General features: G+C 41.0%; 2 protein-coding genes across 2 annotated transcripts; both read left to right on the top strand.

Annotated features, from left to right (window-relative positions):
- Positions 1-4,024: 4,024 nt before the first annotated feature.
- Positions 4,025-10,143, top strand: LOC139568426 (zinc finger protein 420-like). The gene is made up of 3 exons (XM_071390236.1): positions 4,025-4,147; positions 8,054-8,192; positions 8,508-10,143. Exons 1-3 carry the CDS (start codon positions 4,139-4,141, stop codon positions 10,001-10,003), a joined length of 1,644 nt encoding a protein of 547 aa, XP_071246337.1. The 5' UTR covers positions 4,025-4,138; the 3' UTR covers positions 10,004-10,143.
- Positions 10,144-10,596: 453 nt separating this feature from the next.
- LOC139542120 (gastrula zinc finger protein XlCGF17.1-like) lies at positions 10,597-10,944 on the top strand. The gene has a single exon (XM_071347181.1). It carries the CDS (start codon positions 10,597-10,599, stop codon positions 10,942-10,944), a length of 348 nt encoding a protein of 115 aa, XP_071203282.1.
- Positions 10,945-14,553: the final 3,609 nt, after the last annotated feature.

Below are 14,553 nucleotides of genomic sequence, written 5' to 3'. Positions count from 1 at the left end.
TGTTCTTGGGGTTGTACTCAACCTTCTTCTTCCTCCAAACACGGCGAGTGGAGTTTAGACCAAAAAGCTCTATTTTTGTCTCATCAGACCACATGACCTTCTCCCATTCCTCCTCTGGATCATCCAGATGGTCATTGGCAAACTTCAGACGGGCCTGGAAATGCGCTGGCTTGAGCAGGGGGACCTTGCATGCGCTGCAGGATTTCAATCCATGACGGTGTAGTGTGTTACTAATGGTTTTCTTTGAGACTGTGGTCCCAGCTCTCTTCAGGTCATTGACCAGGTCCTGCCGTGTAGTTATGGGCTGATCCCTCACCTTTCTCATGATCATTGATGCCCCACGAGGTGAGATCTTGCATGGAGCCCCAGACCGAGGGTGGTTGACCGTCATCTTCAACTTCTTCCATTTTCTAATAATTGCGCCAACAGTTGTTGCCTTCTCACCAAGCTGCTTGCCTATTGTCCTGTAGCCCATCCCAGCCTTGTGCAGGTCTACAATTTTATCCCTGATGTCCTTACACAGCTCTCTGGTCTTGGCCATTGTGGAGAGATTGGAGTCTGTTTGATTGAGTGTGTGTACAGGTGTCTTTTATACAGGTAACAAGTTCAAACAGGTGCAGTTAATACAGGTAATGAGTGGAGAACAGGAGGGCTTCTTAAAGAAAAACTAACAGGTCTGTGAGAGCCGGAATTCTTACTGGTTGGTAGGTGATCAAATACTTATGTCATGCAATAAAATGCAAATTAATTACTTAAAAATCATACAATGTGATTTTTTGGATTTTTGTTTTAGATTCCGTCTCTCACAGTTGAAGTGTACCTATGATAAAAATTACAGACCTCTACATGCTTTGTAAGTAGGAAAACCTTCAAAATCGGCAGTGTATCAAATACTTGTTCTCCCCACTGTATATCTTTTGCTGTTTTTTTGCGATCGCTACCTTTGCGGTGATTTATTTACTAACCTTGACAAACTTCATCAGATGACAGTCCTATAACATCATATTACACAATACATATATGTTTTGTTCGAAAATGTGCATATTTAGAGGTACAAATCGTGGTTTTACAATGTGAATACGTAGTCAAAATGCACAAAATTGTCCGGAGAAATCTTGGACAGTCACCTAGTCTAATCAAATAACTCATCATAAACTTTACTAAAAAATACATGTTGTACAGCAAATGAAAGATACACTAGTTCTTAATGCAACCGCTGTGTTAGATTTTTAAAAATAACTTTAGTACGACATACAGCTTACGTTATAGCGAGATAGCGCCCAAAATAAGGGCGGAAAATATGACTAAACATTTTCAACAGACATACGAAATAACATCATAAATGGTTCCTACTTTTGATGAGCTTCCATCAGAAAGTTGTACAAGGGGTCCTTTGTGCAGAATAATCGTTGTTTGGTTGTAGAATGTCCTCTTCTCCTGTCGAATTAGCAACCAAAGCTAGCCATGTGGCGCAAACGTGCCCAACTTCACATGACGCAAAGAAAAGAAAATTCCGAAAATCGCAATTAAACGTTCAATAAACTGATATAACTCGGTTTAAAATAACTACTTTATGTTGTTTTTATCACATATATCAAATAAAATCAGAGCCGGAGATATCTACCGTGTATACCGAAAGCTTTTCAGAACGCAATCTGGGGTTCCTTCTCGCGCCTTCCAAGACAATGAAAATTCCAGACACGTTATTCCAAAAGCTCTTGTTCGGCCTCAGATCAAGCTAGACACCCCATTCCACCTCTCACTGCCTGTTGACATCTAGTGGAAGGCGTATGCAGTGCATGTAGATCCATAGATTTCAGGCAAATTAATAGGAAGGCCCTGGAACAGAGCCTCGATTTCAGATTTTTCACTTCCTGACAGGAAGTTTGCTGCAAAATGAGTTCTGTTTTACTCACAGATATAATTCAAACGGTTTTCGAAACTAGAGAGTGTTTTCTATCCAATAGTAATAATAATATGCATATTGTACGAGCAAGAATTGAGTACGAGGCCGTTTAAATTGGGCACGATTTTTTCCCAAAGTGAAAATAGCGCCCCCTATCCCAAAGAAGTTTTAACCAAAATATAAATGCAACATACAACAATTTCTACGATTTTACTGAGTTAGGAAATCAGTGAATTTAAATAAATTCATTAGGCCCTAATCTTTGGATTTCAAATGACTGGGACTACAGATATGCATCTGTTGGTCACAGACACCTTAAAAAAGGTAGGGGCGTGGATCAGAAAACCAGTCAGTATCTTTTGTGACCACCATTTGCCTCATGCAGCGTGACACATCTCCTTGCATAGAGTTTATCAGGCTGTTGATTGTGGCCTGTGGACTGTTGTCCCACTCCTCTTCAATGGTTGTGCGAAGTTGCTGGATATTGGCGGGAACTGGAACACGCTGTCGATCCAGAGCATCCTAAACATGCTCAACGGGTGACATGTCTGGTGAGTATGCTAGGCCATGGAAGAACTGGGACATTTTCAGCTTCCAGGAATTGTGTAGAGATCCTTGCAACATAGGCAGTCCATTATCATGCTGAAACATCAGGTGATGAAGGCGGATGAATGGCACGACAACGAGCCTCAGGATCTCATCATGTTCTCTTGCTGTGTTAAAATTTTCATTGATAAAATGCAATTGTGTTCGTAGCTTTTGCCTGCCCATGACATCAGCAAACCGCTCACCGACACAAAGCCATACTTGCTCTCTGTCATCTGCCCGGTATAGTTGACACATGGATTCATCCAATGGGAAAGGGGAAGTGGGGATACCTAGTCAGTTGTACAACTGAATGCCTTCCGCATTTAACCCAACCCCTCTGAATCATAAAGGTGCGGGGGGCTGCCATAATCAACATCCACAGCGCCCAGGGAACAGTGGGTTAACTGCCTTGCTCAGGGGTAGAACAACAGATTTTGTACCTTGTCAGCTCGGGATTCAATCCAGCAACCTTTTGCTTACTGGCCCAACACTCTAACCACTAGGCTACCTGCCACCGAAGTATTTGCCCACTGAAGTCGGGTCAAGACCCTGGTGAATAAGACAAGCATGCAAATGAGCTTCCCTGAGACGCTACATCCTGTCTTCCATACACTGAGGGTGCAGCTACATCCTGTCTTCCAGACACTGAGGAGAACTGAAGGAAGATTCTGTTTCTATAGCAACAGCAACATGACCTGGAGACAGAAAGTCCACCTGCTCCATCTACTCTGCAAATGAGCTTCCCTGAGACGGCTTCTGACAGTTTGTACAGAAATTATTTGGTTGTGCAAACCCACAGTTTCATCCGTTGTCCAGGTGGCTGGTCTCAGACGATCCCACAGGTGAAGAAGCTGGATGTGGAGGTCCTGGGCTGGCGTGGTTACACGTGGTCTGTGGTTGTGATGCCGGTTGGACATATTGCCAAATTCTCTAGCAACAGCTCTGGTGGACATTCCTGTAGGCAGCATACCAATTGCAGGCTCCCTCAAAACTTGATACATCTGTGGCATCATGTTGTGTGACAAAACTGCACATTTTAGAGCCTTTTATTGTCCCCAGCACAAGGTGCACCTGTGTAATGATCATGTTGTTTAATCCGCTTTTTGATATGCCACACCTGGATGGATTATCTTGGCAAAGGAGAAATGCTCACTAACAGGAATGGAAACAAATTTCTGCACAACATCTGAGGGAATTAAGCTTTTTGTGCGTCTGGAACATGGGACCAACACTTTACATGTTGCATTAATATTTGTGTTCAGTGTAATAAAATATATATATTTTGAAATGCATCAAATTATTTATGTTGTTTTTTATATGCGGTTGCAATGCTGTGCACAGAGTGCAATAGAGTGCTTCAAAAATCGACCAACTTCGCTTGTCATTGCAGGATGACTCTTATTTTGAAAACAAATATCTGCCGTTTTTTCTGCGGCCATTTTATGAGCTGCTGTCAGCAGAATGGTAATGGAAAGGAAATGTTTTCAGTCTAACGGATGTGAAGGCGGAGTCTGTCTCTCCTTTCATGACTTTAGGCAGAGCATCACATGTTGAAATATAATCGTCCGTTACCTGCCTAATCTACAATTCAAACATCTCATCTGGTTCACTTACCCTGCAAACGACAATAAACACGTGTTTACAATGAATCAGGTGAGTTATATATATATATATCTAACTGGTCTTGGCAGTAGCCTAGTTCCGGCATTAGTTAGGCCTGTTGCGTAGCCTACCTTCCCGCCCATAGATATATCAAAGTCAAACGGATATAAAATATTTTGTGGTTTGTTTAACACGTTTTTGGGTACTACATGATTCAATATGAGTTATTTCATAGTTTTGATGTTTTTACTATTATTCTACAATGTAATAAAGAATGATTAGGTGTTCTAAAACTTTTGACCGGTAGTGTAGTGTGTGTATATATATATATATGAGCGGGAAGGTAGGCTACGCATAACAGGCTAAACTAAACACACTTTACTTAACGAAAGTAAACGGATGCCGGAACTAGGCCACTGCCAAGACCAGTTAGATATATATTGGCGGGAAGGTAAGCTACGCATAACAGGCTAAACTTTTTACACTACACACACTACACTACCGGTCAAAGGTTTTAGAACATCTACTCATTTAAGGGTTTTTATTTGTTACATTGTGGAATAATAGTGAAAACATAAACTATGAAATAACAGATATGGAGTCATGTAATAAACAAACCACTTTACTGAATTTTGAAGCAAATATGTAATGAATTAGTCTGAATGGACAAACCTACTGTAGTATCCTATAATTAGTCTGAATGGATAGACCTACTGTAGTATATTATAATTAGTCTGAATGGATAGACCTACTGTAGTATACTATAATTAGTCTGAATGGGTAGACCTACTGTAGTATACTATAATTAGTCTGAATGGATAGACCTACTGTAGTATACTATAATTAGTCTGAATGGATAGGTCTACTGTAGTGTACTATAATTAGTCTGAATGGATAGGTCTACTGTAGTATATTATAATTAGTCTGAATGGATAGACCTACTGTAGTATCCTATAATTAGTCTGAATGGATAGACCTACTGTAGTATACTATAATTAGTCTGAATTGATAGACCTACTGTAGTATACTATAATTAGTCTGAATGGATAGACCTACTGTAGTATACTATAATTAGTCTGAATGGATAGACCTACTGTAGTATACTATAAATAGTCTGAATGGATAGACCTACTGTAGTATCCTATAATTAGTCTGAATGGATAGACCTACTGTAGTATATTATAATTAGTCTGAATGGATAGACCTACTGTAGTATACTATAATTAGTCTGAATGGGTAGACCTACTGTAGTATACTATAATTAGTCTGAATGGATAGACCTACTGTAGTATACTATAATTAGTCTGAATGGATAGGTCTACTGTAGTGTACTATAATTAGTCTGAATGGATAGGTCTACTGTAGTATATTATAATTAGTCTGAATGGATAGACCTACTGTAGTATCCTATAATTAGTCTGAATGGATAGATCTACTGTAGTATCCTATAATTAGTCTGAATGGATAGACCTACTGTAGTATACTATAATTAGTCTGAATGGATAGACCTACTGTAGTATCCTATAATTAGTCTGAATGGATAGACCTACTGTAGTATACTATAATTAGTCTGAATGGATAGGTCTACTGTAGTATATTATAATTAGTCTGAATGGATAGACCTACTGTAGTATACTATAATTAGTCTGAATGGATAGGCCTACTGTAGTATACTATAATTAGTCTGAATGGATAGACCTACTGTAGTATACTATAATTAGTCTGAATGGATAGACCTACTGTAGTATACTATAATTAGTCTGAATGGATAGACCTACTGTAGTATACTATAATTAGTCTGAATGGATAGACCTACTGTAGTATACTATAATTAGTCTGAATGGATAGACCTACTGTAGTATACTATAATTAGTCTGAATGGATAGACCTACTGTAGTATCCTATAATTAGTCTGAATGGATAGACCTACTGTAGTATATTATAATTAGTCTGAATGGATAGACCTACTGTAGTATACTATAATTAGTCTGAATGGGTAGACCTACTGTAGTATACTATAATTAGTCTGAATGGATAGACCTACTGTAGTATACTATAATTAGTCTGAATGGATAGGTCTACTGTAGTGTACTATAATTAGTCTGAATGGATAGGTCTACTGTAGTATATTATAATTAGTCTGAATGGATAGACCTACTGTAGTATCCTATAATTAGTCTGAATGGATACACCTACTGTAGTATCCTATAATTAGTCTGAATGGATAGACCTACTGTAGTATCCTATAATTAGTCTGAATGGATAGGTCTACTGTAGTATATTATAATTAGTCTGAATGGATAGACCTACTGTAGTATACTATAATTAGTCTGAATGGATAGGCCTACTGTAGTATACTATAATTAGTCTGAATGGATAGACCTACTGTAGTATACTATAATTAGTCTGAATGGATAGACCTACTGTAGTATACTATAATTAGTCTGAATGGATAGACCTACTGTAGTATACTATAATTAGTCTGAATGGATAGACCTACTGTAGTATACTATAATTAGTCTGAATGGATAGACCTACTGTAGTATACTATAATTAGTCTGAATGGATAGACCTACTGTAGTATCCTATAATTAGTCTGAATGGATAGACCTACTGTAGTATATTATAATTAGTCTGAATGGATAGACCTACTGTAGTATACTATAATTAGTCTGAATGGGTAGACCTACTGTAGTATACTATAATTAGTCTGAATGGATAGACCTACTGTAGTATACTATAATTAGTCTGAATGGATAGGTCTACTGTAGTGTACTATAATTAGTCTGAATGGATAGGTCTACTGTAGTATATTATAATTAGTCTGAATGGATAGACCTACTGTAGTATCCTATAATTAGTCTGAATGGATAGACCTGCTGTAGTATCCTATAATTAGTCTGAATGGATAGACCTACTGTAGTATACTATAATTAGTCTGAATGGATAGGTCTACTGTAGTATATTATAATTAGTCTGAATGGATTCCGTCTCTCACAGTTGAAGTGTACCTATGATAAAAATTACAGACCTCTACATGCTTTGTAAGTAGGAAAACCTGCAAAATCGGCAGTGTATCAAATACTTGTTCTCCCCACTGTATATCTTATTTTTTTGGTCAACTACCCGTTTACTTTTTAAAGGAGATTGAATGATTTGACTATATTAAATAACTGGTGGCCTCCAGACTCTGGCAGCATGTGGGAAAAGTGGGGATTTAAACAGTCCCTGAAAAGCAGATGGATTTCATGCCCATCCATTACCGAGTATAGGCTACCAAGTTCCCATAATGCAACACTAATAATGATAACACAACATAGGCTACCAAGTTCCCATAATGCAACACTAACAATGATAACACAACACAGGCTACCAAGTTCCCATAATGCAACACTAACAATGATAACACAACATAGGCTACCAAGTTCCCATAATGCAACACTAACAATGATATCACAACATAGGCAACCAAGTTCCCATAATGCAACACTAACAATGATAACACAACACTAACAATGATAACACAACACAGGCTACCAAGTTCCCATAATGCAACACTAACAATGATAACACAACACAGGCTACCAAGTGGATGTTAAGGATTTCCCCCAGTGTTTTACCCAAAAGGCTCAGACTTTTGTGCTCTCCTCCATTGGTCGGCTCCAGCGTCTCACTGGTACATGGCTGCGGTGGTCCTGCTCTGTCTTGGGGCCACGGTGATACTTTTTGTACTTTTCAGATTTCATGAACCATTTTTTCTCATTTTACCCATAATGCAACACTAACAATGATAACAGCACACTATACTATCAAGGGACATCAGGAACAACTCAGCGGAAATTGAGTTTTCTGGACAAAGGTATAATAGTTGAAGACTTATTATCGACCATTTATTTAGTTGTTTTACCCTCAGTGTACCAATATGACAACACTCCTACTCTCTTTTTGGGTTAACAGGAAACATTCTCCCTCCAACCCTCCTCCCCCCTACCCCTCCCGGAGTCCCTGTGTCGTACCTCTCCCCGTAGCACCTTACTGCTGGGTCTGAAGAGGCTGTCTGTGCGGCTGGTCGACTGCATGAAAACACCGGAGCTAAGTGGGTTTATGCTCTTATATAAATGTATTTTGAATGTCATTAATTACCACTAAATACAATCTGTTTAAAGACGTAGAATTTAAAAATATATATATATATATTTCATCTTTATTTAACCACAATACAATCTGTTTAAAGATGTAGAATTGTTACAAGCACTCCTACACACCTATACATTGCAATTTGAAGATTTAATAGAATTTTACATTGAAGATGTTAAATGCTTAAATTCGGTTACGAGAGTGTGAAAAGCTGGGTCTAAATCTGTCTTCGATATGAAGAAGGAACCATAACTGTCTGCCTTTTGCTTCACAGGGGACAGTCCTAACCATCACTCTCTCGGTAGAAGGGGCTCGTCATCTTGGGAGGCTAAACAACATCATGATGCTAAGGAGGCAGAGAAAAGTCTCTCAAGATCAGAACACCTCAAGAAACAACAGCAGAGACCCACAAGGAAGAAATCTCACTGCTGCTCTGACTGTGGGAAGAGTTACACCTCTTCAACAAACCTTAGAAGACACCAGAGAATTCATACTGGAGAGAAATCTCACTGCTGCTCTGACTGTGGGAAGAGTTACACCTCTTCAACAAACCTTAGACGACATCAGAGAATTCATACTGGAGAGAAACCTTATAGCTGTGATCAATGTGGGAAGAGATTCAATCAGAGATTCAATCTGAAGTCACACCAGATCATACACTCAGTAGAAAAACCTCACTGCTGCTCCCAGTGTGGAGCTAGCCTCTCCTCTGCCAGGGCACTAGAAGGACACATGCGGATTCACACTGGAGAAAAACCGTACCAGTGCTCAGAATGTGGGCAGAGATTTACATACTCCAGTGGTTTACGGATACATGAGAGAATAAAACACACCGGCGAAAAACCACACTGTTGCTCTGACTGCGGGAAGAGATTTGTTACATCACAAAGCTTAAAAGCCCACTGGCGGATTCACACTGGAGAGAGACCATTCCACTGCTCTGAGTGTGGGAAGAGTTTCAAACAAGCCTCAACACTCTTTGAACACAAACGAATACACACAGGAGAAAAGCCTTACCACTGTGAGCAGTGCGGGGGAAGCTATTCCTCTGCTAAATTACTCAGAATGCATCAGAGGATTCACACAGGGGAGAAACCTTACCATTGTGCTGACTGTGGGAAAAGCTTCAGACTGTTGTGTATTTTAAGATGTCACCAGCTAAGACATACTGGAGAGAAGCCCCACCAATGTACTGAGTGTGGGAAGAGGTTTGCTGTTAAGAGTGGGCTCTGGTTACATAACATAGTGCACACTGGAGAGAAAGGCTACCAATGCCCACAGTGTGGCAAGAAGCTAGGATCATCTCATTCTCTAGAGCAGCATAAGCGAACACACACTGGACAGAAACCCTTCCACTGTTCCCACTGTAAGTTCAGCTTTGCCACTAATTCAGCCCTGTACAAACACCAGAGAATTCACACAGGCGAGAAACCACACAGCTGCAATGTTTGCCAGAGGAGTTTTGGACGGTCCGATCACCTGAAAATTCACATGCAAATTCACACAGGAGAAAAGCCATACCACTGCTCTAAGTGCGAGCGTAGTTTCACTAACAACAGATCTCTGAAAGAACATGAGGTCAGACACACAGATGATAAACCTCACTGCTGCTCCCAGTGCGGTGCTAGTCTCTCTTCTGCCAGGGCACTGGAAGGACACATGCGGATTCACACGGGAGAGAAACCGTACGAGTGCTCTGAATGTGGGCAGACGTTTGCACATAGAGCCAGTCTTGGGACACATCGAAGAATACACACAGCACTGCTCTGACTGCAAGAAGAGCTTTCTCAGTGTGAGTCGAGCTGCACAACGCCAGGCGCATTGAAGAAACACCAGGTTATACACACTGGAGAGAAGCCTTACCGCTGTGACAAGAGCTTCCTTTGGCAACAGTCTCTCAAAGGACATGAGCGTAGTCACAAGGGAGAGAAACCGTACTCTTGCTCAGACTGTGAGAACAGCTTTGCCACAATGGCAACCTTGCAAATTCACCAGCGAAGACACACAGGAGAGAGGCCATTCCAATGTCCTTTCCCTGACTGTGGGAAGAGTTTTTCCCAGGCCTTTGCTTTTAAAGTCCACAAGAGAAGGCACACAGGAGAGAAGCTGCACCACTGTGATCAGTGTGGGATGAGTTTTGTCACGTCAGGTGACTTGCGAACTCACTCCAAAAAGAAGCACTAGTGCTGCACGAGTGTGGACTCAGTTTTTCTAGATCCGATTCCTTAAAAAATCACGAGAATCCACACAGGAAAGAGGCGGTACAGCTGCTCAGTGTGACGAGTTACACCAATAATGGTCACCTGTTTAGACACCAGCTGACATACACAGGAGAGCAACGTCCTCACTCTTCTGACTGTAAGATGAGGTTCACCACTAAGGGTCAACTGACTGGACACCAGCAGAGACCCAAAGGAGAGAAACCTCACTACTGCTCCGAGTGTGGCAAGAGCTTCAAGTGTTCAATGGACCTGAGATGCCACATTCAGCGCAAACACAGTGGGACACCCTACCACTGCATCCTCTGTGAGCGCAGCTTCAGCTCCCCACAGCATCTGAAGTACCACCAGATGACACACACGGGAGAGAAACCATTCGTCTGCACCGACTGCGGAAAGAGATTCACTCAGGCCGGGGTTTTGACGTACCACAGGAGGATTCACACCGGAGAGAAACCTCACAGCTGTGATCCGTGTGACGAGTTTCAGTAAAAGGAGCAGTCTGCAATCACACCAGCGGACACACACAGGAGAGAAGCCTTACAGCTGTGATGAATGTGGGAAGAGATTCACTAATTCAGGAACCCTGGTTTCGCACAAGAGAATACACACCTGAGAGAAATCTTACCACATACAGGAGCGAGGCCTAATGACTGTGCACAAGAGAACACACACTGATAGATATTTTATGCCTGGATCAAATATGTAATTTGTAAATGATGGAACACCTATAGAAACATTTTATAGAATGAACATCAAGGACACACAGTAACAACTGTGAAACGTGAACGCTTCCAGCTTGTCCTTGACAATTCCCATAACTGAAACCACAACACTTGAAAATACAGAGGGTTTCACTTGGAGGTGTAGATTTGACCAAAACCCATAGGTTTTTAATTTAGGCCAAAACGTTTAATCTGTTTACTGTGTTGTCTTGCAGTATTACTTAACATCTTTGTTGCAAACAGAATGGATGGATTTGACAGCTCTATTGTAGCTCCACCTCCGACACCGCCAAAACAACCGCTATGCAGATGTTGTCTAATGGATGGTGGCTAAAACGGATCTGATTGAATCAAGCCCTGAGAACGGACACATTTCTCAACATACTCACAACTTGCCGTTGGATACAAATTATAAACATTTGAATGCAGAAGTAAATGGTGCAAGTGAAGTTCTAGTCGAACACTGTATGGAACATGATATTAACCGTCTACTGTTCTTCTCAGCACTTCAAAATGAACACTTTTGAAATGTGTATCTTGTATTGTTTTGCTTTTGGACTGTGGGCTCAATTCAATGACATTTGGCGCTTGCCGACACCTGCATAGCTGGTGTTGTGACGTTGTCTGAGGTTGAACAGAGCGGTACCTATCATGAACATGGACATTGGCTACATGGAGGAGTAGGAACCCCATCCAGCCATGTTTACAAACTCAAACTCTGGAATGTCATTTAGGGCCGGATTCAATCCGTTCTGCCTTAATCCGCCATAACCGACAACTGCATAGTCATTTCATTGTTTCTATTCAGGTGATCAGGTGTTCGAGGTGATCAGGTGATCGAGGTGATCAGGTGATCGAGGTGATCAGGTGATCAGGTGATCGAGGTGATCAGGTGTTCGAGGTGATCAGGTGATCGAGGTGATCAGGTCAGGTGATCGATGTCCGAGGTGTAACTGCATTGGAGCTGTCGAGGACATTACCACTGGATAATCTCATGCAGTCTTTTTAGATTCAAACGTTTGTGGTAATCTACACCCTTATTAGCCTGATATAATGCTGTAATCTACACCCTGATTAGCCTGATATAATGCTGTAATCTACACCTCTATTAGCCTGATATAATGCTGTAATCTACACCTCTATTAGCCTGATATAATGCTGTAATCTACACCTCTATTAGCCTGATATAATGTTGTAATCTACACCCTGATTAGCCTGATATAATGCTGTAATCTACACCCTGATTAGCCTGATATAATGCTGTAATCTACACCTCGATTAGCCTGATATAATGCTGTAATCTACACCCTGATTAGCCTGATATAATGCTGTAATCTACACCTCTATTAGCCTGATATAATGCTGTAATCTACACCCTTATTAGCCTGATATAATGCTGTAATCTACACCCTGATTAGCCTGATATAATGCTGTAATCTACACCTCTATTAGCCTGATATAATGCTGTAATCTACACCCTGATTAGCCTGATATAATGCTGTAATCTACACCCTGATTAGCCTGATATAATGCTGTAATCTACACCTCGATTAGCCTGATATAATGCTGTAATCTACACCCTGATTAGCCTGATATAATGCTGTAATCTACACCTCTATTAGCCTGATATAATGCTGTAATCTACCCCTCTATTAGCCTGATATAATGCTGTAATCTACACCTCTACTAGCCTGATATAATGCTGTAATCTACACCTCTATTAGCCTGATATAATGCTGTAATCTACACCTCTACTAGCCTGATATAATGCTGTAATCTACACCTCGATTAGCCTGATATAATGCTGTAATCTACACCTCGATTAGCCTGATATAATGCTGTAATCTACCCCTCTATTAGCCTGATATAATGCTGTAATCTACACCTCTACTAGCCTGATATAATGCTGTAATCTACACCTCTATTAGCCTGATATAATGCTGTAATCTACACCTCTATTAGCCTGATATAATGCTGTAATCTACACCTCTACTAGCCTGATATAATGCTGTAATCTACACCTCGATTAGCCTGATATAATGCTGTAATCTACACCTCGATTAGCCTGATATAATGCTGTAATCTACACCTCTATTAGCCTGATATAATGCTGTAATCTACACCTCTATTAGCCTGATATAATGCTGTAATCTACACCTCTATTTGCCTGATATAATGCTGTAATCTACACCTCTATTAGCCTGATATAATGCTGTAATCTACACCTCTATTAGCCTGATATAATGCTGTAATCTACACCTCTATTAGCCTGATATAATGCTGTAATCTACACCTCTATTAGCCTGATATAATGCTGTAATCTACACCCTGATTAGCCTGATATAATGCTGTAATCTACACCTCTATTAGCCTGATATAATGCTGTAATCTACACCTCTATTAGCCTGATATAATGCTGTAATCTACACCTCTATTAGCCTAATATAATGTTGTAATCTACACTTTGATTAGCCAGATATGTTGTCTGGTGGAAAATTACAAGATTATGTTCTATACTGTTTGTTCATTGAATAGGTGGATCAGTTATTTTCCACACTGTGTCTGTTAGGCCTCTGGATTTAAAGCCAATAGCCGATTGGGTGTAACCTTGTGATAAGGCTACATCCTGTCTTCCATACACTGAGGGCGCAGCTACATCCTGTCTTCCATACACTGAGGGCGCAGCTACATCCTGTCTTCCATACACTGAGGGTGCAGCTACATCCTGTCTTCCATACACTGAGGGTGCAGCTACATCCTGTCTTCCATACACTGAGGACGCAGCTACATCCTGTCTTCCATACACTGAGGGTGCAGCTACATCCTGTCTTCCATACACTGAGGGCGCAGCTACATCCTGTCTTCCATACACTGAGGGTGCAGCTACATCCTGTCTTCCATACACTGAGGGTGCAGCTACATCCTGTCTTCCATACACTGAGGGAGCAGCTACATCCTGTCTTCCATACACTGAGGGTGCAGCTACATCCTGTCTTCCATACACTGAGGGTGCAGCTACATCCTGTCTTCCATACACTGAGGGTGCAGCTACATCCTGTCTTCCATACACTGAGGGCGCAGCTACATCCTGTCTTCCATACACTGAGGGTGCAGCTACATCCTGTCTTCCATACACTGAGGGTGCAGCTACATCCTGTCTTCCATACACTGAGGGAGCAGCTACATCCTGTCTTCCATACACTGAGGGTGCAGCTACATCCTGTCTTCCATACACTGAGGGTGCAGCTACATCCTGTCTTCTATACACTGAGGGTGCAGCTACATCCTGTTTTCCAGCTGCGTGGAGGAGAACTGAAGGAAGATTCTGTTTCTATAGCAACAGCAACATGACCCGGAGACAGAAAGTACACCTGCT

Source organism: Salvelinus alpinus, chromosome 2 (genome assembly GCF_045679555.1).
Source record: "Salvelinus alpinus chromosome 2, SLU_Salpinus.1, whole genome shotgun sequence".
Taxonomy (NCBI): Eukaryota; Metazoa; Chordata; class Actinopteri; order Salmoniformes; family Salmonidae; genus Salvelinus; species Salvelinus alpinus.
The sequence above is the reverse complement of the archived record's forward strand: the minus strand, read 5'-3'. Positions and strand labels throughout refer to the sequence as shown.

Coding starts and splice junctions, on each gene's coding strand:
- LOC139542120 (XM_071347181.1), top strand. CDS start 10,597: ATGAGGTTCACCACTAAGGGTCAACTGACTGGACACCAGCAGAGACCC.
- LOC139568426 (XM_071390236.1), top strand. Junction 8,193..8,507: donor CATGAAAACACCGGAGCTAA/GTGGGTTTATGC, acceptor TTTGCTTCACAG/GGGACAGTCCTAACCATCAC.